Consider the following 23,872-nt stretch of genomic DNA (forward strand, 5'->3'; position numbering starts at 1 on the left):
GTCTATATATGATCCACACATATATAATTGGTGTTGATTATAACACATAATTTATAACTTTAGATGAGTCATAGCTATATAGTTCAATGATCAATTTCTGGGCACAGGAGCCAATGTACAGTCCAGGTCCCCCTGAGGCTTGAGTGTCAATCCCTCCAGTTCTGGCATCAGCGTGTAGTCGTCAGGGAGGGAGACAGTGAACGTCTGGAAAAATCTCGCCAGAAACATCTTAGCCTCCATCTGCAGGGAAGGTCAGTATAATTATGATGATTGTTGTCTCAATATTAAGCTCAGACACTCACCAATGCAAAGTGTTTCCCAATACAAGCTCGGTGACCAATGCCAAACGGGAAGAAAGTGAATCCATCAGGCCTGCAATATGGGGAATGTGTTGTGCATGTGTAGCTAGATCTACTTACGAAGTAGCCGGAACAAAGCGATCAGGATTGAATACTTCGGGGTCCTCAAAGTATTTGGCTTTGCTTGAGATGACGGAAGATATCAGCTGTGGATACAGTAGCCACATGTATTGTGAGAGTGGCAGAATATAAGCTTACCATACAAGTAGTCTTTGCTGGTATGGTTAGGTCTTCATCTACGTTTACGTCACAGTGCAACGATTTCGGTATGCCACCTGATATGATGGTGTACAAACGAAGAGTCTCATACAAAACCTGCCAGAATACAAACATAATGTCCAAAGTAACTGTGAACACTATTCACTACAGAGGCACTAAGTACAGTAAAATAATAGTGCATGCAATCAGTACAACAGCACCTGCTCCATGTAGGTGAGTTTTTTCAGGTCCTCAACGGTCACTTGGGTTCTATCTCCCAGCACCTCACCCACCTCCTCCACTACCCTTGAATGGGAGGAGCATCAATGGTTGTCGTTAATTTTAAGGGGCATACCTGATCATGATGTTAGGGTGTTGTGTCAGCAGGATGATGGAGAACTGTATCGTATTCAGTGTAGTGTCAAAACCTGTATTAACGACTGCTATTAAGTGTAGGGGGTTGTGATAACATACCTGCACCCAGAAAGCTGTAAAAATTATCCACCAGCTCTTCCATACCAAATCCATTTAAAGCTGCATACGGGATGATCATGTACACATACACTGTTTGAGCATCATCCACTTACAGGCTAACTGGAGGATTTGATTGAGCAAATCTGTTGGTGTTTCCTGTCCACTTTCGATGGCCTTGATCCTCGCTTCAATCTGGTCCCTGCCCAACTTCCTCACCGCACTTATGGCATCTTGGTACTCCTTAGTTTCAACTGGGCTGTAGAACTGTAAGAAGGTAGTACCGTAGGTATTACAATGTTCTGCAAGTGAAAACCCTTTTGCGAATGAGCCTAATCAGAAGAAATGTTTGACACTTTGCTATCTAAGTTTGCAATCAGGCAAGGATTGTGATGTCATACAACGTACGGTATAGCAATCTTATGTTTGCGAAGCCAAAGTTCACATCATTGTGGTTTGATGCTCGCAGGAATACGGCATGGGATTTTAACATGCATGGGCTCTCGAAGCTAGCTAACGAAGCGACTTAGAGTATATACACTAGACAAATTGACTCACTCTCATCAGTGTAGGTGCTGCAGATGAAATGCTTGTCATGAGGCCCTCATTGACTCTCCAGAGGATGTACATCAGTGGCTCCCTGAAGCGGCCGGAGGCAAACCTGGCAGGGACTGTAATGTGCCGAGCAGCATTTGCACACATTGCACTGAGGCTGGTGCCGAAGAAACACTGTGTGCAGATGTATAGAGATACATAGAATTAGTGGGGACAAAAAAGCCTTTACATTGTCTAACCTCAGAAACGATGCTGAGCACAAACTGTTGAATGTAGAATGCAAGGGGGGTGCTGGTTTTACCATTAGCAAGAGGTTGTAGCTTCTTCAGGTGGCAGTCAACAATCGAGTTGAACTTTGGAACAAGCCCTTGCAAAAATCTGCATTTTATTAGAGTAACACATAGACAATACTTCATAGGATCACATGCAGACATATACTGTTTTGAGAATGCAGGATCCATAATTTTCTTTACCCATGATTCATAATCGGGCATCAGCAGCAGAGAGCGGCCTAAAAATCTGTATGAGCAGATTCTACGTAGAATGATCGGAATTGCATATAAAATTATACCTTTTCCAAAGAGATTCACAAGTGGTTTCATAAATTCTACTGATTTCCCATGCTTGCTGTCCATGGCAATCATCTGCAATTGGAAATGGTATAATTATACACAAACCTATTCATTTTCTTTCACCTTCACAACATTAGGGTCTGCAATAAGCACTCTTGGTTGATGAAAAAAGAAGACAACAATAGTGTCACTGTTGGCAGCTTCCATCCTGCACACCACATGCAGCAGTTCAACACTTACCAGTGCTTACAGATAATTGCGAATGAGATGGACTTTCTGTTTTTCTTTCGGGCTTGGAGGATGTCAGGAATATGACCGAGGTAGAAACTGCAAAATAAGTGAATTAAAATCAGACAATTATATTGACCCACCTTGGTCGCTTTGGAGATGGAAGGTTTGAGTACTTTCTGTGCAGAAAGAAGACGTAGGCTGTGTAGAGGAGGAACAGACAAGCTCCGAGGGAGAGGCTTGCCGCCACAAGCAGACCAACAATTGAGACAATGAACATTTCTTGATGAGGTTCAACACTTGTAACTACGTGCATGCACCCCCACTCTTATATAGCCGCTACAGCCTATAACTAAAAGGGATCGAGCCGATGGTTAACTATAATTATAGTTGTTTTTGTATATTCCCAGAAAATGGTCCCTTATAGATAAAAATACCAGGAACTGTTATTATATGACTGCGTTCCAGTGTAATGAATTTCAAGAACAGATATTTTTCTAGACTGCATGTGTGTGTATAGGAGAGTCCTGAGGCGTACTATTGTCAGCCTGCATGAGCTCTTTGATTCATTGTAATAGGACGTCCACTCTGGGACTATACAATACAAACAGCTGTATTCAGTTTGGGCTCCTTCGTCACTTAATTGTGTGCAAAGTGGCCGCATGAACACTACACCACACACATACACGTATGCTTAAAGCACGTACACAACACAAATACAAAAGTATGCATAGAATACACACACAACACAGTAACTTACCAAATCAATTGTCTTGGCAGTACTCGTTAACTCCAGGCTGCACAAAGTCTCAGGACAGGGAAAAGAAAAAAATCGACAAGGAAATTTGTTTTGTCCTCCCTCCCTGATCACAGAAAGCCATTGTGCCTGCATGCCTGGTATGGACAAACCTGGGGGAGTGAGTGTTATGCGTACGGCGTGGATCATGTGTTATTGGGTAAGGTTGGCTAGACTGTAAGTGTTGGGATCCTGAGAGAGGGCCTGGTACTGGCCTGTCAGTCAAACACTTGCAGCCAGCTGCCTAAACCGAAAAGCCGGTCACATACAGGGCACTGATGTGGTAGTATTGGTGGTTGCAGATTGCCCAGAATCTATGCAAAGCAAATTTTCAGAATTTACACAAAACACATGAGTGACCTCAATGAAATTGTGGAAGCAGTGATAATGGGGACTGGAAGCTATACAACATAACATATCTACATAGCATGCATGCATGCTGCAAAAGGCGCTATTCCACGAAAATTAAATTCGTCCTAAAGGTATTTCCGGGAAAATAATTTATACCCTCGAAATAATTACAGATACATATAATATACAGGGCACTAATGTGGTAGTGTTGGTGGTTGCAGATTGCCCAGAATCTATGCAAAGCAAATTCTCAGAATTTACACAAAACACATGAGTGATACACATACCTCAATGAAATTGTGGAAGCAGTGATAATGGGGACTGGAAGCTATACAACATAACATATCTACACAGCATGCATGCATGCTGCAAAAGGCGCTATTCCACGAAAATTAAATTCGTCCTAAAAGCATTTCCGGGAAAATTTATACCCTCGAAATAATTATAGATACATATAATATACAGGGCACTAATGTGGTAGTGTTGCCCAGAATCTATGCAAAGCAAATTCTCAGAATTTACACAAAACACATGAGTGATACACATACCTCAATGAAATTGTGGAAGCAGTGATAATGGGGGCTGGAAGCTATACAACATAAAATTATAGTTAAGTCTCTACATGGCTGTGAGTGCCACAAGCAGTAGATTGTGGTCAAGGCCTATAGGAGGCCGAGATCACTTGCAAGACTAAACTTGGCATATACATACTGTATAGCGGGTATATTTCGAGGGTATAAATGTTCTTGGTTTTCGCGGATTAGGCATGTACCGCGAACATTTATAACCGCGAATTTAATATCGCATGCGCAAAAAGGCGCTATTCCATGAAAATTAAATCTAAAGGCATTTCCGTAAAAATGTATACCCTCGAAATATACCCACTATATGGTACCTTACCATAACCAAATTTTAGCCCTATATGTCATATGGCTTCTTATAGTGACGAGCCTTTGAAAATTCACCAATTTCGATGACCCACCTATACACTAATTCTTAGAGCATAATTAATTCTGTCTTCTGAATTTGGGTAAATTAGGCTCGTCTAAGAAGCCATATGACACATGGGGGGCTAAAATTCGGTGTGGATATATAACTTATGGTAAGGTATGTACTGTATAGCAGGTATATTTCGAGGGTATAAATGTTCGTGGTTTTTGTTGATCAAGCATCTACCGCGAACATTTATACCCACGAATTAATATCACATGCATGCATCCTACAGAAAGTGCTATTCTGCGAAAATTAAATCTGCGAAAACCTTTCTAATTGTCATTCCGCGAAAGTGTATACCCTCGAAATATACCCGCTAATTATGCCAATTCGTTGAAATCGGAGGGGGTGCTTATTTTTTTGTTTGACTTGACATGGAATGTCTTTCTTACATAGGTATTATATAATTATAGCTTCCACTGGTGGCTATGTTATGGTTTGTAAACAACCATACAGGAATACCTGGAGCTAATGCCAGGGTTATGTTCTTCTCCTTCTCCTACAGAGAGGTCACCCCATACAACTGTGTATTACAGTGGGCCTCTTTACAATTTGTATAATATAAGCAGGCCACCTCTTTATTACAGCTACTGTTGGTGGGGCCATGGGTGATCACTATAGACAGGTTCATTGTATATAACAATACCAGGAAATACCACTGCATAACAAAACAACACAGGGTAATGATGATTTTGAATTATAGCTTCAAGATATTTCTTCTAGAGTTCAGTATGAGTGTGTTTAGGGGAGTCCTGAGGCGTACTGTTGTCAGCCTGCATCAGCTCTTTGATCTCGTTGTCATAGGACGTCCACTCTGGGACTATACGAACAGCTGCATTCAGTTTAGGCTCCTTCGTCAGAGGGTTATTGCACTGTGTGCAAAGTGGCCGCATGAACATATCATATTTAAGTACACTACACCACACACATACATGTATGCTTGAAGCACACAACACAAATACACAACAGTAAGAGTGCAGAAGTATACCCCCAAACACACACACACACACACACATACAACATAGAAACTCACCAAATCAATTGTCTTAGCAGCACTCTTTGACTCCAGGCTGCACCAAGTCTCACACCACAGCCACTCCTGAGAACAGGGAAAAGGAAAAATTGACGAGGAAACTATAAGATATCCCCCACAGAAAGCAATTACTGCTTGGTATGCACTCACCTGGGGGAGTGAGTGTATGGGTACGGCATGGATCATGTTGTTGGGCAGGTCCTGGTCCAGGTTGGCCAGACTGTTGGGATCCTGCGAAAGGGCCTGGTACTGGCCTCTCAGTCGATCACCTGCAGCCAGCTGTCTAAACCGAAGCAGGTCAATAACATACAGGGCACTGATGTGGTAGCGTCTGTTGCCCAGATGATTCTTCCAGTAACCTGAATCCCAGAATCTGTGTGACAGGAAATTCTCAGAATTTTAAACCAAAACAAGGCACAACATGCAGTACATGTACATGTTAGCGCCTCAATAATTAGAGATTTTAGTGCCTCAATTGGAAGGTAATAATTAGGAAGCTATACACACCAGACACTGCTGGGGAACTCCTCTTCTTATCCAGCAAAACGTTTGTTATTTTACTCACCTGAATCCAGCCATGTCTGGCCTGCTATCACAGAAGGGAGTGTAAGCGTAAGGGGCACCATGAAGGTCTATCTCCAACAGTTCACGCAGGTCAGTACGCACAATCTGAAGAAGGAGCAGTGACTTTATTCGTTGTCTATCAATTCCAACAGATTCTAATCAATACTCCATTTATAAGTGAAGGGAACGTACCTGGTCAGCATCGACAAATATGATCTTCTTGACGGAGAGAGGAAACAAAACGTCCAAGAAGAGAATCTTGTAGCCCCAGATGATCCTCTGTTTCTGAGTTTGTGCGTGGAGCCATCGTGGCCACTTGTACTCCACAAGCTCGTACTCAAACCCGTAGTGTTGTGCCATGTGGGGGATAAAATCCTGTAGGGTCATAATTATGATAATCGTGTGAAAACACGTGAGTTACCTTGAAAGTTGGGGAGAGGAAATTTTTGAGGAACCAAAACTTGACTGGGTTATGCGTTTGCTTGAGAACACTCAGCATCATAATTCTGTGAAAGAACCAACATGTACAGCATGTAAACAATAGATGGACTACAATTCATGACATACATGTATATGCACGATAAACAACAGATTGTACCTTAGGAATCTCTCATAGAGGTGCCCTGAGGCCAAAGAGAAGATGTTGATGGTCTCATCAGTGCCCACAGTCACTCTCTTCTCCTCCTCCTTCGGCTCATCCCCTCCTCCCATGAAACTGCAGATAAAATCCTGGATACAAGAATGTGTAACACTCTACAACTAAAGGATTATACCATCTACTCCTGATTGCACCCGAATACACAGCCACTCTAACAAAGGGACCTGCAGCTCACCTGGAGAGACTGTCCCACAGATTTTTCTCCTCTTCTTTACCAGTGTTGGCCTCCTCATCTCCTGAGAGGAGCTGAGCCGACTTCATGTCCGGTCGCTTAGCAACGTAGACCACCACCCCCGCACCTTTGAAATCCTTTACTGTAATCCCAATACTAGACTCTTGCTGGTCATCACCACCTATGTGACTGCATGCAAACACATATATGAATTCTATTAAGTACAAACAAGCTTGTATGTCGTATGGATCAGATCTGTGACACAACAACTCACCTTTGAATAGCATAGATTTGACTTGAGCGGCCATCTCTCAGCTGCAGCACCCAGACCCCGGGGCCCGCCTTGAGTTGAAAGTAGCCCAGGTTGGCCATGACAATAGTGTCAAACTTGGCAGGTGCACTGCGTGTGCCCAGCACATACTCCAGACCAGGCACGGGTTGACTAGACCTCTCATCAAAGCATTGCCCTAATGCATTGGGAAACACATAATTAGTGACCATCACCACTACTCAGGCCTTCACTCGGGAAGATTGCAGGGCCCCAACCCCAAATCAAGCTCTGCCAGGCCAGGTACGACTTGTAAAAAATACCACCAACACATACTATAGAGCAATCCACGTCCAGTGAGGCTACTCACCTTCCACTAGTATGTTCTTAAGTTGGAAGTCAGCCTGTACCCCACCCCCCACTACGCCATCCAGATGAATGTTGTCGAGGTCGTGAGGAGACCAGACAGCCTCCACCAGCCAAGAGTGGGGAACGTCTAGGTGAAGGGTGAGAAGGGAGGTCTGAGGGAGGTCACTGAACACAGCCATCGGAGTCACAGCTGCCCCATCTGACGTGAAGGAGAGCTCAGGTTCAAGTACATAGCGATAGAAACTGTGGGGGTGGGAATGTATATTTCTTAAGGTGCATTGCATTGATCTTACACAAATTTGGAAATCATAAACTGAAAAATGCTCTTCCTCCATACACATAATAATTATACTGCTACCTTTTGACTGGCAATTCAGTCAGCTTGGGTACAGGATTTAGCACCAGTGTGATGTCCAGGGGCAGTGCTACCTGCAACACTTGCAACAGGGGGGCTAGTTTCTGAGCCTCCGAGGAGAGGGGGTCGATGATAGCCACCACCTTCATAGCCACGCCTCCCTCTGGAGCAGGCAACTGGAGCACACTAAAAAGGAAAGAAGTGGTAGTCAGTAATTCAAGTTTAGAAGGTCCAATATCGAAGCGTTTTTGCACATGTAGCTATTAAAAAGGTGCAATTAATGTGAGACCTGATTTCCACTGTCCCATAGGTGAGCCTGGGACCAAAATTAGCAAAAGTTTTGGCACGTCTTTATACAATCTTTGTTTTTCGCCAAAAAATGGCCTGACAAAAATTTAAGAGATAATTACCTTATCATCAATATGAAACAGGGCATTCTATACTCAAGCAAGTTTCATAGAAAATCCCCACACGTGTATACAGCAGTGTGTATATAAATACCGTATATCGGGTTTCGAATGCGAGGTTAATCAAATACAAATGACACTGTACAACTGTCAAGTCTGATTGCGTTTCTAACTACTGCGAATGCTCACTCTTTGCATGTCTTTCAATTTCTGCGAAAACTCGCAATTAAAAAACCTCGCCATTCGAAATCCGATATAAATGTATGGTAGTGCTGGAATGTCAACTTGGTAACAGCATAGATTGAATAGGGAGAGGGATTGGAAACGGAAGTTACCTCGATTTATATCCGCGCTACGCGGGGTTTAATCGAGGCTGTGTATCTAATGTTGGTAAAATCTTGTCTGCTTGCATTTGTACTAAAACTTGCACTTCCAACTGACACTTGAGACCATATGGGACACAGCACACCGATGAGTTGCACAGTCTTAGCTATATTAGAAGCATTCTAGGTACATAAAGATCTCATAGCATGTTTTGTACCTCTAGCTCTCTTCACAAAAGTCAAAAATGTATTTTTTCTTTTCCAACTGATGCTCACCATTAGGGGGCATGAGAATGACATTTTAGGGGGGCTCTGAATATCTTGTAGCGATCATAATTCATGAAACATTGTTTCCCGCGTGTTGAGCAACCGTAACACGGATTGACATCAAAGGCTCTCTGGTGCCATGCTGCAAATTCAATGTAAAATGTCACGTGACGCTACTTCTGTTTCCAATCCCTCTCCCTATTCAATCTATGGTAACAGCAATAGCATACACCACAATAATTCTCCCAATGTACCTGTGTTCAGTCTTGAGTGTTGGTAGATCAGCCAGTCGCCGCCTCTTTGGCTGACTCAGCAGTAGAGAGGCTAGCTTCATGTGTAGCTCACTCCGAAAAGAGCTCGTGTCATTGTCTGCGTCGAGGCCCTCAATGGTCAGGTCATTTACAAGCTCTACCAGGGACTGGGTGTACTGGGAGGACTCCACAGAGGCCAGCAGCTGGTAGTCTGCCTTGGTGAAGCTGTCGTTAGGGCCCAGAGGTCCAACCACCTGTATAGAAACGTAATACACATAGTATGGTATGAACTAAAAGAGGTTAAGGCTTCATATCACATTAGACAACAAACATCTTAAGGAGTACTTACTCTGCCATTGGCTATGATGGTGGTTGACTGAGGAGATACTCCCACAGTCTGGGAGACAAAGGTCACATGATCTCTGATGACATCATTACCAGCCGCTACAGTCTCAAACCTAAGCCCCCGCTGGCCATCCTTTGGGGTCTCAGTGGAGAGGATCTGACGGACAACAGACCAGTCCCCTCCCGATCGTAGATTAGCCTCTATGAGACTAGCGTGAGAAGAGGAGGAACTTGGTATCAGTCCAACCCTCACACGGTCATCGGAGTCCTACACCAGATTAATAGAGTTCAAAATAATGCATACTGAGTCTGAAAGCAGACTGTAATATGAGAGCCGTGACAGAGCATGACTTACTGCAAATTGAAGAGCCTCCAGTGCTGCCTGTCTAGTCTGAGCCGTGGAGTAGTCACCGACCACCCACACACTCAACTCTTTCGTCAAGAACTCTCCTGGATAAGACAGCAGGTACAGTGTGTTAAAGAGCTGGTAGCAATTAAAGGACAGTGGCTAGTTTTTCCTCTCACCCTGGGCATTGCTGTAGTAGTGTACTTTGCTAGCCGTGAGTGTGGACAGCTCTCGATCAGACAGAACGCCATCCCTCTCTGCCAGAGCTGCAGAAATTAGATACAATTACACCACACCCCTTAGCTGCCACACATTGCATACCCCTTCCCGATAAGTCCAGCTGCTTCCCCTTGGTGACAACATGTTTGTTGAGACGCTCTAGAACATTGGACTTGTTCAACAGGTAGTCATACACGTTCATCTGGTCGTTCAGCTTGTTCTGGAAAAAAACATCGGTAAACTGAAACCGAAACTTAGTTAGTGTGCTTACGGTGTAGATTGCTTGCTGTATGGAGTACATCTGTTTCTGAATAGTGCCCACGATCCCAGTCTCCAGATCCTGTGATAAGGGGGGATAGGGTGGGTTGCTGATACATTACCATGGTTCTAACCTCTGTCACGTCCAGCTGAACACCGTTCACCAGCACTTGAGGGGCCTCATCGAATCCCTTGCTTGAGAAAAACTCACGAGATTTCTGCAAAATTGAGGGTAGTTACAAGGAGGTAGCAAACAAGGAGAGGAGGTCTCACCAGGATGAGGGTATCGTCTTCCTGAATCTCTTTCTTATACTTCTCTTCAAAGTGAGTTCTGACACTCTCCACAGTCAAGTTGCCTATAGACAGCACCTGTAGAGATCGACAATGTAGAGTTGCAATGATGGGCATTTTAATAGTGTTTTCTGTGTCAATAAAAGTTAAATATAGTATAGACACAACTATTGCATGTACATCTTTCTCTGTTTGCTGACCTTGTTGAACCATTTGAAGGCATCACGAGGTGACTTGTCCTTCACCAGCTGAGCAAACCCTCGGGAGAGGCTGACCCCCTCGTCATTGCTAGGCAACAACAGCACCCCCAGTCTGGCCGGAACATTGTGATCCAGGAACAGCTTGATGTACTCCACCATTTCCTTGCCGTCAGGGGTCACAGGGTCAATCATGAACACCTGTGTGTGGGGGGCGGAGGCGTCTAGGATATGTGGGGGGGGGTACATGCAAGAAGAACTTACAATATTGAAGACATTTCTAGCCACTTGTCTGAGAGTACCAGGATAGGCTGGCTGCATGAACTAAACACACACACATTAGAGCACACTGTTCTATACCTCCTACCATAAGTAACGTACTTCTCTTAGTGACTTTGGCCATGCCCGATAGTGTCGGTCGTTTTCCAGATCATTGATAAACTGTGGAAGAGGCGCATGCCAGTCAAGAGGTAAGGGGGGGTGATCACATAATCACTCACGATGATGGACTCGTTGCGTATATCCACTGTGAAGCTATTGGAGTCTGCAGCGTGGACAGGAAGTTTGGCGAGGGCGGCGTGGTCACTGGGACCGATGGACAGGCCTGATAACCCCTCTAGCAGCCGAGCCTCAGACATCAGCATTTCAATTAGCCTATGTTAATAAGCATCCAAGTCATGTGACAAAAATATCGTGTAACTCACTGGAATATATCAGTGTTTTCATTCTGGATGATGATTCCATTGAGTAGCAGCACACTGCTCCCTGGGCCTATGCCCATGCTACCCAACACCTGTGAAATTATTCATTTCTCTATAAAGAAACTGACAACTTGACAACAGTTAACCCTTTCCCGGCTTTAATTAAAACAAAATAATACAGAATAAATACATGTTTTTCTTTAAAAATCCATATCTTATGAACCATACATTGAAATCACTCGTAACTATTTCCTACAGGTAGCCCAGACCCCGGGGGTACCATGGCATCATCATCGTTACCTAGCAACTGACCACCCCCAACTAATTAGCGATTGTTTACAAACATTCACAATTATATACACAAACAATATTATACGAAGGCACAAAGTGACTATAGACACTAAGTAAGTGTTCTCAATATTCTCACGGTGACATAGTTCGATCAGGATCTGCCGAAACTTCTCTGTGAGGTCGTATCAGCAGACGCCCTTTTCCCGGGAAACGTTCTTCACCTACACACACGTTTACAAGTTCAATGGTGGCTCATGATATCCACTGCTGTACTAACTAGCCTAAGCAAACCTATACTGAAGCTATCCTGAAGCTATCAGAATACAGTATGTTGTACAAATGCTACTCTAGACTTACCAGATCCAGAAACTTGGTCCAGCTCCTTCAGGCTCCTCAGGCTCTTTATTTTTTAGCTTGAGGTAGCTTCCTACCAAGCTACTATCCCAGTCACTGTCCTCTCACTCTACAAGGCCATAAGCATAGATATTCTCACTGTCTAGCAGCTCTAGAACCCCGCTGAGGTTGTACTACAAAGATCTTGAAGCCATCATCAAACGGTCACTTTTCTTTCGACAGTACTGCACAAAGCGTACCTCGAAGCAAGATGTTGAAAATACCATGTGAAAGAGCAGCTCAATGCGCATGTGCTGGTACCTACAGCGTGCGCATAGCTCCAACACAGCCCGCACAGCAAATTTTTGAAAAATCTCAGTCCGCTGGACGACATATGTCGTCCAAAGCCGGGAAAGGGTTAACACTACATGTAAAATAGCAGTAGTCCCAATGTAAGTGGGCACACACCTTCTGGTTGGCAGCTACCTCCCTCCTCAGTTCCTTGTCCACTGGCAGTCGATAGAGAGACTTAGCAGCCATGGGCACACTTTGAGCAATGTCCTTGAGCAGCTTGAGAGCCAGCTGTGGACTGGAGCTCATCACACGCTGGGCGGCTTGCAGTCCAAGTTCTGGTGAGGGGAATTGAAACTAACGCAGAGCCATAATTATAGAAACTGTGCAGCCAGTGTTAATTAGGCTGTACCCAACAATGACAATCATGCCATTACTACAGCGAGCGTACAAGAACAACTAATTACAATGCTATGCTTTTTGCCTAGGTAGCTTAGAATAAATTACACTGTGTGGTAGCTACTAACAACTGACCTTGTAGTTGCCACAGTTTAAGCTCTGGTAATTCTCTGGTTGCATGTCGCAAGTGAGTTTGAAACTCCTCTAAGTTTTCTTTCAAGTGAGGGTGTCGCGATCTGTAGAAATGGGACCACCAGGGCAGTAGTCATACCGACCACAATCACTCTGAGAGCTCACCTCAGTGTGGAGAATATGAACCCCTCCACGTCCTCACCACCTTCATCTGCTTGTTCCACAACGCGGGAGTCATCCTCTGGGTATGGATGGGCACAATGATGGGCGGAGCGAGTCAATACCGTCTCCTACCTTTGACTTTTGAGTCATCCACGGCCTTGTACTCTGAGTTCTTAATGGCCAGCTCCACTCCCCACCCACTCAGCACAACCCTCACATCACCACGCTCCTAAAACACAACATTCACTGAATTTAAAGTACTTAGTTTTTTATAAAACAATTTAACGGAGTACAATCTTTCCAAAAATTGCTCCACACTCACCGACTGGTAGTGCCTGAGGACATATCTTATTCTCCCCTCCTTAGCAAGTGTTACCATGGTAGTGTGCAGCGAGGAAAATCCTTCTCTACCAAGCTCAGTGTAGAGTACAGCTGTTGGAGCACCCTCAACCGAGCGAGGGTGGATGTGGTCGAACTCATAGATGGCTGTGGTCTCACTGTTGGAGGAGGAGTCAAGCGCGGAGAGGGCGTCTTCAATCGAGCAATGGAGGGATCCTCTGATCTCAATGAATGAGGAGCAACTGACCGAACCGAACACAGCAAGTCTCTCCAGTGCCACCTGTGTGTGTGTGTGGATGGGGTGTGTGTGGGGGGGGGGGGATGCAGGGGTGCAGTACTTCTCAATTTATAGCATTGTAAATCTACAGCGTCGTATTTTATTTTCATCATTCTCATAAGCAGATTTTGTACATGTACGTACGTACCTGGTTGAACATTTCCACGATGGGCGAGTGTGTGTGCAGTGATAGGGAGAGTATGAAGAGGCTGTACACTGTGGGGGAAAGCAGTGGCTCGCTGCGATCCAACACCGCCTCATAAAGCTCTACAGGGACAATACGTAACAGCACTCACATCATGAATATGAAACCAATTTACATATAAAATACTGATTATTATATTGTAACTACACGTACCTTTGTCGTTCAGCGTTGACTTGTCCAAATCAAGCGTTGACTCGACAAAACTCCAGAATGCTCTCTGATCATATTCACTGACGAACTCACTGCATACAAAGAGAGATCTCTCAGTACAGTAGCTAGGACTAGACCAAGTACCTACCTAGCTTCCAGAATAATTGATGTCTGAGGCCAGTACGAACGGAGGACTGTTGACACAGGCTTCGATCCATCTACTAGACAGTATGTACAGAGCAAGGAGATGGCAATCAGCGCTGTAGAGAGAGCCATTATTCAGAAAGTGTCAAGTTTTCGTGTGCGGTTTTCTGTCCACGTACATGTACATGTCTTTATGATGTCTTGGTTAGTTGACCCTTTTCTTTTCAGTAAAGATCGTCAGTAGAGAGCTAACTGCATGCTAGGCCTAAAGATTGGTATCTTGGTTAGTTGACCCTTTTCTTTCTCAGTAAAGATCGTCAATAGAGCTAACTGCATCTTAGTAGAACCTATTAGGCGGTAAAGGGACAGCCAACAAAAATGTAGACTATTGTTTCTCTAATGAAGCTAGTTGAAAGTACTATCTTTACCGTCAGTACAAGTAGCAGGAACAGTCAATGAATGCAGTTCCCCAACGTGACAGTAAGGGGAGCAGGAGGTTGTCAACAGTTCTCTGATGTCTACTATGGCAGGCTGCTTGGGCTAATAGAGAAAGAAGACAAGCTAGTGTTCAAGCAAGATGGTGAGCTCATTCTAATAAAAGCCACTGACTGACCTGTTGCGTCTTTTTGCAGGTCGCAGTCGCTTTGCTCATTTTATCTCCTACCCGTTGCCTCTCACCCCTCCCAATACAAGTACAGTGCATACCATACATGCTCTCACATCAACACCCGGCCCCACCTACCCACAGGAACTCCGTATGACCTGACTAGGTTCGAGCAGCCTGATGAAGTGCTACCTCCTGGACGCAAGTTCAACATCTATCACCAACTCCTCTACTTTTACTCCAACCACACTGACGTTCATTTACCTATCTCCGTTGCAACAGAATTGCTACCACCTACTCGACCAACAATCTCAAAGAATCCAAACTATTCAAAATATAAAATCGAGTTCTCCAAAGCTCGTACCCGAAGTGCATCGTACCCTACAGCTTCTGACTCGGCTAAGCCTTCAGACCACCCCTCTTGCTGTTCTATTGTGGCCCAGCTAGATGACCTGTTGTTGTGGGCATGTGGACCTGACCAGAAGACTTTAGGTGTGTGTGTGTGTGTGTGCGTGCGTGCGTGCGTGAGGTGTGCCTATTCATTGTGATACTGTTTTGTAGGTGTGGCTCGTCTTTCATTTGTGTCTACAATCTTCCAAGAGTCAGACTCATTCTTAAGTTGGTCGCGATGCCACTCCCCACTCCCCTTCACCCCACTGCAAGCCCTGAGCATGCCTGCACAAATACGTCATATACAGACGGCTAAGATAAATAAAATAGGTGAACACCTTCTGTTCAATTCTTTTTTCCAAAATTAGTTGATACACAAAGTTGATACACAAAATTGTACTTGTCTTTGTGTGTGCAGGTTATGTAGGTGTAAGATGTGACTACTACGTTTGTGTCCTGCTGGTCAGTGAAGGAGGGCTGGAGGCAGTGAAGGTCCATCAAACGCAGCACCTCATCACACTATCAGCTTTTAGGTGTGTGTTGTCATGTGTTATGCAGCTCTTTATCACTTGTGTCCCATATTCCCACAGTCCATATGTGCCGGAAGAGTTTGTAGTATTCACTGAACCAGGAGGACTCTGTCTCATTTCTCCAGTGTCAAACATCACCCAGATAACGACTCCACTTCACCCGCAGGCTCTGTGCTTTGGCCCCCACCCACGCTCTGTGATTATTGCCGTTGACAGCACAGTGCACAAAATAGACTGGAGGGTGAATGAAACAGTTCATACAATTTTCATATTACTTTTCCATTATTTTTTCAGACCTTTCCTGTCTCCACATGTATCCTTTATGAAGCTAAGCAGCGGATCACGTGCATGTCACATGACCCGGCTCACCTGTTCAGTGTGTTTATGTGCACTCGGAACCATCTCCTTGCCATTGATCTGAGGGAGCCAGGTCGACTAGTGCTCTCTGTGTTACTCGAGATCACACGACCACCATTCTTCATCACCTTCACCAGCAGCCATGAAGAGAGTGAGTAGCCTCACTCTCAGCCTCAACCCTGGCTTTTACAGTACACAGTCTGCATGGTGATTATTGAGCAAACCTGAGAGTCTGTTGATAGTATAATGATCATAGTTGATGATAGTTGCATCTTCCCTGTAGCTCTTCTGATGCTGGTCAGTTGGATGGAATGTACGGTGGTGGGTGTGTCCAAGTCACCACCCCTGAGGACCACCACTCGTCCACACCTGGTCATGAACTTCAAGTATGCACGTCTTACTTAATTTTAAACGTTAACTACTTATCTTTGTAGGGTGATGCATAATCGACTGATGGCCGCCGGGCTCCCGTGTGAGGGACGACTATGTCACGTGACCTATCGTCTCACCCGACCAATCATAGGAGCCGCTCTCTGGTTTGCTGATTCCACTTATGCTTCTATCATTGTAAGTACGGCCTTCTAAAACAACAATTCATCATATTTAATTAATTACACCCAATCATCCTTATCCCCCACCATATCATACAGGCGACAGATCTAGGAGATGTGTTTCATCAGAGTTGGACATATGAGGACACACCCACTTCCTCTGCTGAGTACATTTTAAGTGCTTCGAGTTGTCATGGCTACAATCTCTGGTTGGAGGAAGCCTTCACCCAAGAAAAGGTATGGTTAAATGGTGGTAGTCTTCAGGTGGAAATTCCACTGATGGTGGCAAAAGTTTGTTGACAATCTGTATCAATTAGCAATCAGTTGCGTCAATTTACTGTGCAGGAGCTTGCTGAGTACCATGAAATACTCCCGACTGGAGGAAGGCCATTTATGAGATCATCCGCCAGCAACTGTGTCATGGATTGTAAGTAACGCCTAAATAGCATCTCTCTTAATTAACCGTTTACTGCCGCACATGCAGACATTGTGTCCCCCGAGACTCCTCCCACTCGACTGTGTGTCCGCTGTCACTTCATGTTCACACTTGGCTGTCGGATTGACCCCTCTCATCACATGAGTACCCGAGCCACTACACCTGCTCACTGCACCTTCTGTGGAGGACTGATCGACCTTGTCAAGACCGAGAAAAGCCGCCATGCCGACTCCGTGGCTTCTGCTATGGAAGAACTGAGGAAAGTGATACCCCCACCACATGAAGCTGATGATATAGACAGTACTCTCTTGCATGGGTGGACAGACTGATAGCATTTGTGTCTATTACTGTGTTATAATTATAGTCATGTGTCACATGATTAATTTGCTTGAAGAACAATTGACTTTATATACAGAAATAAATAGAATGGAAAGTATCTTCAAAAAACACTAATTTGATAAAACACACAAGAATTAATAGGAGAGATAAAAAAGCAACAATGAAAAATGAGATTTAGTTCACTCTAATGATGACTGCCTCACTACTTGAGCAGCAGTAGGGTGCTTCCCTGCAGGGAAAGAAGAACCGGTAATAGCCACTGACAAACGTGTACAGTCAGTCACACACAATGTAGATAGGCTAAAATGACGGCTATATAAAAGGATAAAATCGTGGCTATCTCGTCTTCTATCTGGCTATCATGGCTAAAATCATGGGGAGGTAGAAATAGAGTGCATGGCTACAATAGTGTGTGTGCACCTGGTCCCCAGTCGTGGTGCCGTGCTCTGGAGGAGGGAGGTGGAGGTGATCTCCAGGTTCTTGATAAACACCATCAGCTCACAAAGTGTCCTTAGTCGTGGGGGCAGGTCCGCTCCGGCACCCTCCCCATCCTCACGAGCAGCCACTGTGGCCTCGTCTGGGGGGGGGGGGAGATTGTTGGCAGCACATAAACTCAAGGGTGATAACGCATTCAAGAATAGCTGCTAGAGTAAACTCAGGGGAGGTGATAATAAATTTCAACAGCAAGAATAGCTATTAGAAATAAAGTACAGTAGCTACCTTTCATTTTCATAAGATAGTCTTGACCAGCCAGAAACATCTTGTAGATATTGTGAAGCTCTTTCTGAAGGTCGATGTCCTCTCTACAGCCCAACATCCGGACAGCTCTGTGGGGGGTAGTAGGGTAGTCACATTACTATAGGGGAGGTCAGCAACTTACAATGAGAGTGGTTTGCATCCTCCGGTAGTGTCCTCCGAAGGACTGCCACAGCTGCATAATAATAATAATAATAATTATGTACAACGAACACACAACACATTAGAAGGGTGGGGGCTGGTGTATTGCCAGAAAGAATGCCATAACTACATTCAGCAGCTGTAAGGTTACAATACTGACCAGGTCCAGTCTCCCCCGATAAAGGCTCCACTGTGGTAGAAATCCATGGGTGAACTAGAGCAGACTTTTGCTAAAGCACGCAACCTAGTACATATAATGATGTCAACGGGATATCACAATAATAATTATGAACTGGTACGCACCATTCGAGCTGCTCCACACTGTTGCTGGCCTGCATGTATAGGATCCTAGTGGGCTGAACAACCTGCATCATCTGTGTGTGCGTGTATGAGGGGGGGGGGGGGTTGGGGGATAATGGACTTAAAGCTTCAGACTGGTCCACTCACAAATTTCATTGAGAAGACATCATCGTCTACTCTCTCGACAGCGAGGAGCTCATCTGGTGGGATGCTGCACAGAGGGGCTTCCCCCTTGCCCTTGTGGTAGCTCAGACCAGCGTTTGTTAAAGAAAAGAATCGTCTCCTGAAGTTCTTAGGGCCCTTCTTACGACCTTGTGACCTCTTCACCAGGTACCTACACAAAACATTTTACTTAGCTCAATTCTTTAGTATGTAGATCTAGTCAGGAATGTAAAACTTCATGATATGGCCTTTCAAAGGACTACAAAACACATATCATTTAATTGAAAATGCACTATCCTAGCTCAAGTTACTAACAAAATAGGCCCATTTCAGAAAATCATCAAGGACAGAGTCATATAATTATATTATGTCAGCTTGATATGCTCTGGTTATTGAGCGTAGGGGTGCCTATCCTTCCAATCAATACACAATGTTTACAATGCAGCTTACCCCTCCGTGAATACGGTGTCCTCCTGAGAGCATTCCGACCCCCCCTGGGGGTCAGAGATGGCCGTGAGGTAGGCCATCACATTCTGTGTCTGGTCCTGGAGCTCCATGTTCAGTTTGCTCATGTGCAGCTCCTTGTGCTTCAGACTTGCCGACTAGAGGAGGGGGGAGGTAGAGAGATCATGTGACAGTGTAAGGGTGGAAACTGGTGGGTGTGTACCTTTGGTCCACCTATGTTGACAAGGCTTTGCACACTCTTTGAGATAAGGGTCAGAGTTCGAGCCACCACTGGACTCTAGAGTAAAGGAGAAATTCTTCTTTACACATAATATTGCCATATAAGGTTAATAGAAGAGCAGTGAAGTTGCAATACACATAGAAATAATTAATGACACCCGCCCCCCCCATATACACACACGCCCACTCACAGGGTACTCTTGTCTGAGGTGAAAAAGCTTTGGGCTGAGGATGGCCGGTGCAAAGAACCGTAGGAACACAAACCCACTCACTGCTGAGTACTGTACTGTCTCTTGACTATCTGGTTGTTAAGGAAACAATACAGACAATTAAACATGCAAACAAAGTGTAGGATTGCATTTTCTCAGAGACTGGTTTCAAATACCTCTGACCAAATATGTATTTTTAATGAGTAACTATACTTGGCATACAGATGATATGCATATACCTGGGAACTTTCTTATAGCTGCCTCTCGCAGCATGGCGAACACAGAGCACATGATCCGTGGACAGGAGCGAGCCGAGGCAGTGATGGCTGATATGATCTTGACCACAAAGAACATAAGGTTAGCCATATTGACGTCAACATTGTCTCCATCATTCAGCCTGGCTTGGTCAATCTCACAGTTTTTCCGCGCCTCGTAGATCTGCACGATAAATAGGGGAGTGATTATGGATCTTCTGAGAACTTGCATGAGCACATAAATCAAAGTTTTGAATGTCACAATTACACTGTAGTAGTATTCTGAGGGGCCACTAATGTACAAGATTACCTCCAGACCAATCTGCTGAATTAACGATGACGTCATATCTCACCTCGTCTATGCAGGGGGTGAGTGTCTTCTTGAGATAGTCGTGTCCATTGACCTTCATGAACTCATCAATGACCTTTGATACTAGTGAGTTGCCTCGGAATAGAGTGTTTGGGTCTCTGTTGTGTGAGGTGTGGTGGAGGGATAAACACAACATGAGAAATGAGGTCAAAATTGTCAAAATTTAGACACAATAAACATTTTCCCAACAACAGTTGTTTGCAGTGTGTAAATGGACCAACTTACAGCGTGCCATTCACTTCGAGTTCTATCAGATAACGCATCATCTCTTCAAGCTAAAGAGAGAGAAAATAGTGAAATAATTCTAGACTGCTTCTCTTACCTTATTAAGGGACAGGAATGTCTTGACCAGTGATCGTCCCATGGAAGGTCGGTCTTTAGAACATTCATTTAGCAGCCACATTGCACTATTGCTGAACTCCTGTACATATTATTATATTAATAAGCCGCTGCCTGGGTGTTTTATGGAGGTATCTATCAAGAGTATGTGAGTGCTAACAGGAGTGAGTTAAATACAGACACACACAACAGGGTGAACTCACCCCGTTCTCAAAGCTGCGTGCCAGTAGGGAGATGAGTGGCTCATAGGAGGAGCGAGGATGAACGTAGTCTAGTGCATAGTTTACTTTGATCCTCATGGTCCCAATACTTGGTTGTGGGATTCTTCCAGAGACGTTGGGGCGTGGGAGGAGGGTGTACCAGCTGGTGTGAGCCTTGCCCGGCTCGAGAGATCCAATCAGCAGGTTAACCTGGCCCATGAATACATCCTCAGAGAGCAGCGACTGATGCCATATTGATGCTCTGTGAGGAGAAGGGGGGGGGGGAAGATCATTCAGCTACACACTGTTAATTATGACTACAACCTACCTGACAATGATGTTGCGTAGATCCTTGACACTATTGATCTATAGAATTTTATTATTATCGATAAGCTCACATTTTTTTGCCTGAACTCACAGGGAAGTCGAAATTGTCTTGAAACTTTGGATTGACGGTTCTCTTGTGAACTTGGCCACGCTTCAGCTCTGATTGTATCCCTGGTCCGTTACCTAACAGCAACACCTGACAGTAGGGGTCGGACAGTCCACTTGTACCCCACACACTGAGACCACATCCTTCAAGTACCCTATGGGACAGAATGCCAAAATATCAGATAAACCCAGCCAGGCATGTAACTCACCGAACTGATAGGACAAACTGAGTATGTCCGACACCACTACGATTCAGCATTAACTTCTCAGAAACATTCAGTGACACTTGCACGCAACCCTGAGGAGACACACCATCCATTAGCCATGCACTAACACGCAAAGTATCCTCTCACCTGTACTTCAGAGTCAGGACCTATAGGCTTGATGGGGTACCAGCGATCCTCCCTCACAGGGTCATTTTTGAGCTCCTCACAGCTGATGGCAACCTTTCCCAGCATTGTGTCTCGAGACAGACTGCAACTCTCCCAGACGTAGAAGGACAGGTGACGGAATGAGCGAGGGACAGTGAACTTGTACTCCTCACCGTAGAATGGACTGCATGTGTTTTGATATGCATGAACGAGAAACCATATACACTCAGACTACAAAATACTTTTAATACATGAGATGCATAGATCTCACGTTAGACTTTTCTCTACCACTGCTGTTCTGAATATCTCTTCTTGGTCTAGGCCCACACACACATAGGTGTCCCTGCTGGACCTCAGGTCATTGGAGGTTGAAAGGTTCTTGGCCTCAACTATACACAGAGCAAGCAATAGACACATTTACATGTACCAGCATGCGAAATACTTACGAACTCTCATTGAGATGACCTCCTCCACCCTTCCACTCTCGACTGGAGATTCATTCGCCTTGATCTCAGACATGACAGCTACAGTACAAGTACAACTAGTTAGGTTGATTAATTAATTTGGTGGGGCTATTAAAATCTAGATCTCTAGCTCAATCTGCAACGCCCTCAGTCAATCAATATCGTTATAAAAGAAATACTACGGTATAGAATCATCATGACATAAAAACAATACAGTGAGTATCTTACAAAAGTGCATAAAGAATTATACTACTACACTGTGTTCTTAGTGTGTCCATGGTAACTAGTATCCGAGGGCCTTGTAGGTGCTGAGTAGGACGTTGGTGTGGTTGATGAGACGGTTAGCACTAAGGAACACATGCTCTGACCTGTGGGCGCAGCAAACAGCAGAGTCACTATGGAGACCATGGGATAATAATTCAATACTCACCTGCCATCTTTGAAGTACCTCTTGAGAGTATCACTGAAACTACGTGAGCTCTTCACAAACACTCTCTTTCGACTGTCCAATACCTGTATTGTACACACAGTGGTGAACTAATACACAATAATTATTAATACAAATTAATTTTACATTCCAACATAACTATCAAACCTTTCTGTATTCCTTCATTTGAACGTCTGCCTGATGCTTTTTAGATACCTCATTGACTGCATCCAGCACATCCTTGATGGAGCTTGCCACATCACGAATAATCTGTAAGAATTTTGACCTGTCTCTGATTTGGTCAGGAATATGACTCAGCTTGACTTTGAGTGCTGCATGGGGTGGAACAGCAAGAAAGCCAACAATAAAATTTAGAGACAATTAAACATTAATTGTAGTTAGTAGCTTTGAGCCAAATGCAAATTAACTACTTTCCACTAAACGTTAGTGTCCTCTGTTTACATAGCTCTTTCCCTAAATTGGACAAACTACAGCCACTAGTGACCTAGTGTCAACAGATGCTTTTACATAAACACATCAATCATCAGTTGACACACACCATTAGCGTGCGTACCTTTAGCTCTGAAGTTGAGCACAACAAACTCGTCTTCCTCAGAGCTGATGGTGTAGGTGGTGACATCATGACAGGCTAGTCTGAGCAGGACCTCTGGGAGATTGAGACTAACTCCCTCTGCATCTAGAACACCACTGATGAACTCCTCACTCAGACCTGGGTGGGCTCGCTCAGCCTGAGGGGTGGTGGGGGTGGTATAAGGACATTTCCATTGTGGGATACTAGGTACGCATAGTGTTAGTGCTGATATACCTTGTTAAAGGCAGCCCTGAGAGTGTGGACAGCTGCTATGTTTTTTTCATCAGCCTCGAGCTGTTAGGGAGTAAATGGTTTTAATAATTAACAACACCACATAGTCTACTCAAAATAGCTAGACTATAATTATAAATATTGAGTATCCAATGTAGCGAAATCCAGCTCCACTCCCAAAACACAAATATGCTACCATATCAATGACACACACATTGTAGCCTTAAAGGCAAAATAGATAGATATGAAGACATGCACTATTTAAGCTGAGAGATCAAGATTCATACAGAATCTAGTCCTTACTTCTTTGAGCACAGGCTCCAGCACTGCGTGCAGAGCAAGGGAGGCCACAATATCATCCATGGAGATTCCTAGCTGTCTTCTAGCTGTTCAATTTACTGCCAAGTTCCAAAAACAAACACTTTGAGTTGGCTTTTTGCCAACACACGTACCTCATGAAGCA

The 23,872-nt window shown here is 44.4% G+C and overlaps 5 protein-coding genes across 5 annotated transcripts; 1 reads left to right on the top strand and 4 right to left on the bottom strand.

Annotated features, from left to right (window-relative positions):
- Positions 1–37: 37 nt before the first annotated feature.
- On the bottom strand, positions 38–4,996 carry LOC135341278 (cholesterol 24-hydroxylase-like). The gene is made up of 14 exons (XM_064537792.1): positions 2,527–4,996; positions 2,279–2,482; positions 2,155–2,227; positions 2,057–2,102; positions 1,823–1,961; positions 1,587–1,757; positions 1,145–1,295; positions 1,032–1,091; positions 913–985; positions 779–863; positions 558–674; positions 420–505; positions 303–372; positions 38–240 (listed from the first exon to the last, which is right to left on the bottom strand). The coding sequence occupies exons 4-14, from the start codon at positions 2,065–2,067 to the stop codon at positions 91–93; spliced, it is 1,113 nt and encodes a 370-aa protein (XP_064393862.1). The 5' UTR covers positions 2,068–2,102; positions 2,155–2,227; positions 2,279–2,482; positions 2,527–4,996; the 3' UTR covers positions 38–90.
- Positions 4,997–5,149: 153 nt separating this feature from the next.
- On the bottom strand, positions 5,150–14,559 carry LOC135341263 (UDP-glucose:glycoprotein glucosyltransferase 1-like). Its single transcript, XM_064537772.1, has 32 exons — positions 14,275–14,559; positions 14,130–14,218; positions 13,920–14,038; positions 13,478–13,774; positions 13,288–13,384; positions 13,159–13,234; positions 12,997–13,097; positions 12,640–12,800; positions 11,551–11,639; positions 11,347–11,500; positions 11,228–11,287; positions 11,111–11,170; positions 10,850–11,047; positions 10,632–10,727; positions 10,493–10,576; positions 10,372–10,440; positions 10,203–10,320; positions 10,061–10,147; positions 9,891–9,985; positions 9,540–9,803; positions 9,194–9,444; positions 7,946–8,128; positions 7,589–7,830; positions 7,225–7,417; positions 6,954–7,139; positions 6,719–6,835; positions 6,542–6,626; positions 6,313–6,495; positions 6,122–6,225; positions 5,707–5,929; positions 5,557–5,622; positions 5,150–5,395 (listed from the first exon to the last, which is right to left on the bottom strand). The coding sequence occupies exons 1-32, from the start codon at positions 14,400–14,402 to the stop codon at positions 5,243–5,245; spliced, it is 4,428 nt and encodes a 1,475-aa protein (XP_064393842.1). The 5' UTR covers positions 14,403–14,559; the 3' UTR covers positions 5,150–5,242.
- A 152-nt stretch (positions 14,560–14,711) lies between these two features.
- Positions 14,712–17,537, top strand: LOC135341273 (uncharacterized). The gene is made up of 12 exons (XM_064537785.1): positions 14,712–14,850; positions 14,903–14,962; positions 15,019–15,366; positions 15,436–15,594; positions 15,683–15,797; positions 15,855–16,035; positions 16,089–16,302; positions 16,435–16,537; positions 16,586–16,718; positions 16,802–16,939; positions 17,048–17,129; positions 17,187–17,537. Exons 1-12 carry the CDS (start codon positions 14,730–14,732, stop codon positions 17,465–17,467), a joined length of 1,935 nt encoding a protein of 644 aa, XP_064393855.1. The 5' UTR covers positions 14,712–14,729; the 3' UTR covers positions 17,468–17,537.
- Positions 17,497–22,306, bottom strand: LOC135341267 (ras GTPase-activating protein 3-like). Its single transcript, XM_064537778.1, has 21 exons — positions 22,142–22,306; positions 21,967–22,084; positions 21,678–21,879; positions 21,534–21,622; positions 21,311–21,479; positions 21,221–21,258; positions 20,896–21,154; positions 20,676–20,774; positions 20,579–20,628; positions 20,337–20,451; positions 19,969–20,167; positions 19,712–19,821; positions 19,504–19,578; positions 19,287–19,438; positions 18,822–19,008; positions 18,678–18,748; positions 18,535–18,618; positions 18,358–18,408; positions 18,198–18,304; positions 17,898–18,054; positions 17,497–17,706 (listed from the first exon to the last, which is right to left on the bottom strand). The coding sequence occupies exons 1-21, from the start codon at positions 22,212–22,214 to the stop codon at positions 17,652–17,654; spliced, it is 2,460 nt and encodes an 819-aa protein (XP_064393848.1). The 5' UTR covers positions 22,215–22,306; the 3' UTR covers positions 17,497–17,651.
- LOC135341287 (programmed cell death protein 10-A-like) lies at positions 22,307–23,856 on the bottom strand. Its single transcript, XM_064537803.1, has 6 exons — positions 23,713–23,856; positions 23,413–23,472; positions 23,161–23,335; positions 22,755–22,918; positions 22,590–22,672; positions 22,307–22,527 (listed from the first exon to the last, which is right to left on the bottom strand). Exons 1-6 carry the CDS (start codon positions 23,770–23,772, stop codon positions 22,443–22,445), a joined length of 627 nt encoding a protein of 208 aa, XP_064393873.1. The 5' UTR covers positions 23,773–23,856; the 3' UTR covers positions 22,307–22,442.
- Between the last annotated feature and the right edge of the window lie 16 nt (positions 23,857–23,872).

The sequence above is a fragment of the Halichondria panicea genome, chromosome 9 (genome assembly GCF_963675165.1).
Source record: "Halichondria panicea chromosome 9, odHalPani1.1, whole genome shotgun sequence".
Lineage (NCBI taxonomy): Eukaryota > Metazoa > Porifera > Demospongiae > Suberitida > Halichondriidae > Halichondria > Halichondria panicea.

Excerpts from the sequence above, each read along its gene's own strand:
- LOC135341267 (XM_064537778.1), bottom strand. The coding sequence starts at position 22,214 with ATGTCTGAGATCAAGGCGAATGAATCTCCAGTCGAGAGTGGAAGGGTG. Across the intron at positions 20,775-20,895 it reads CACGCAGCTTTGAGAACGGG|GAGTTCAGCAATAGTGCAAT; the intron begins GTGAGTTCACCC and ends TAATATGTACAG. Across the intron at positions 19,439-19,503 it reads TCAACATAGGTGGACCAAAG|TCGGCAAGTCTGAAGCACAA; the intron begins GTACACACCCAC and ends CCCCTCCTCTAG.
- LOC135341273 (XM_064537785.1), top strand. The coding sequence starts at position 14,730 with ATGCAGTTCCCCAACGTGACAGTAAGGGGAGCAGGAGGTTGTCAACAG. Across the intron at positions 15,595-15,682 it reads GGCTAAGATAAATAAAATAG|GTTATGTAGGTGTAAGATGT; the intron begins GTGAACACCTTC and ends TTGTGTGTGCAG. Across the intron at positions 16,940-17,047 it reads AAGCCTTCACCCAAGAAAAG|GAGCTTGCTGAGTACCATGA; the intron begins GTATGGTTAAAT and ends TTTACTGTGCAG.
- LOC135341287 (XM_064537803.1), bottom strand. The coding sequence starts at position 23,772 with ATGGATGATATTGTGGCCTCCCTTGCTCTGCACGCAGTGCTGGAGCCT. Across the intron at positions 22,919-23,160 it reads GCTCAACTTCAGAGCTAAAG|CACTCAAAGTCAAGCTGAGT; the intron begins GTACGCACGCTA and ends CACCCCATGCAG. Across the intron at positions 22,528-22,589 it reads AGGTACTTCAAAGATGGCAG|GTCAGAGCATGTGTTCCTTA; the intron begins GTGAGTATTGAA and ends CTGCGCCCACAG.
- LOC135341263 (XM_064537772.1), bottom strand. The coding sequence starts at position 14,402 with ATGGCTCTCTCTACAGCGCTGATTGCCATCTCCTTGCTCTGTACATAC. Across the intron at positions 14,219-14,274 it reads TCAATTATTCTGGAAGCTAG|TGAGTTCGTCAGTGAATATG; the intron begins GTAGGTACTTGG and ends CTTTGTATGCAG. Across the intron at positions 5,623-5,706 it reads CCATACACTCACTCCCCCAG|GAGTGGCTGTGGTGTGAGAC; the intron begins GTGAGTGCATAC and ends CCCTGTTCTCAG.
- LOC135341278 (XM_064537792.1), bottom strand. Across the intron at positions 1,092-1,144 it reads TCAAATCCTCCAGTTAGCCT|CTTTAAATGGATTTGGTATG; the intron begins GTAAGTGGATGA and ends TCCCGTATGCAG. Across the intron at positions 241-302 it reads TTGGGAAACACTTTGCATTG|ATGGAGGCTAAGATGTTTCT; the intron begins GTGAGTGTCTGA and ends CCTTCCCTGCAG.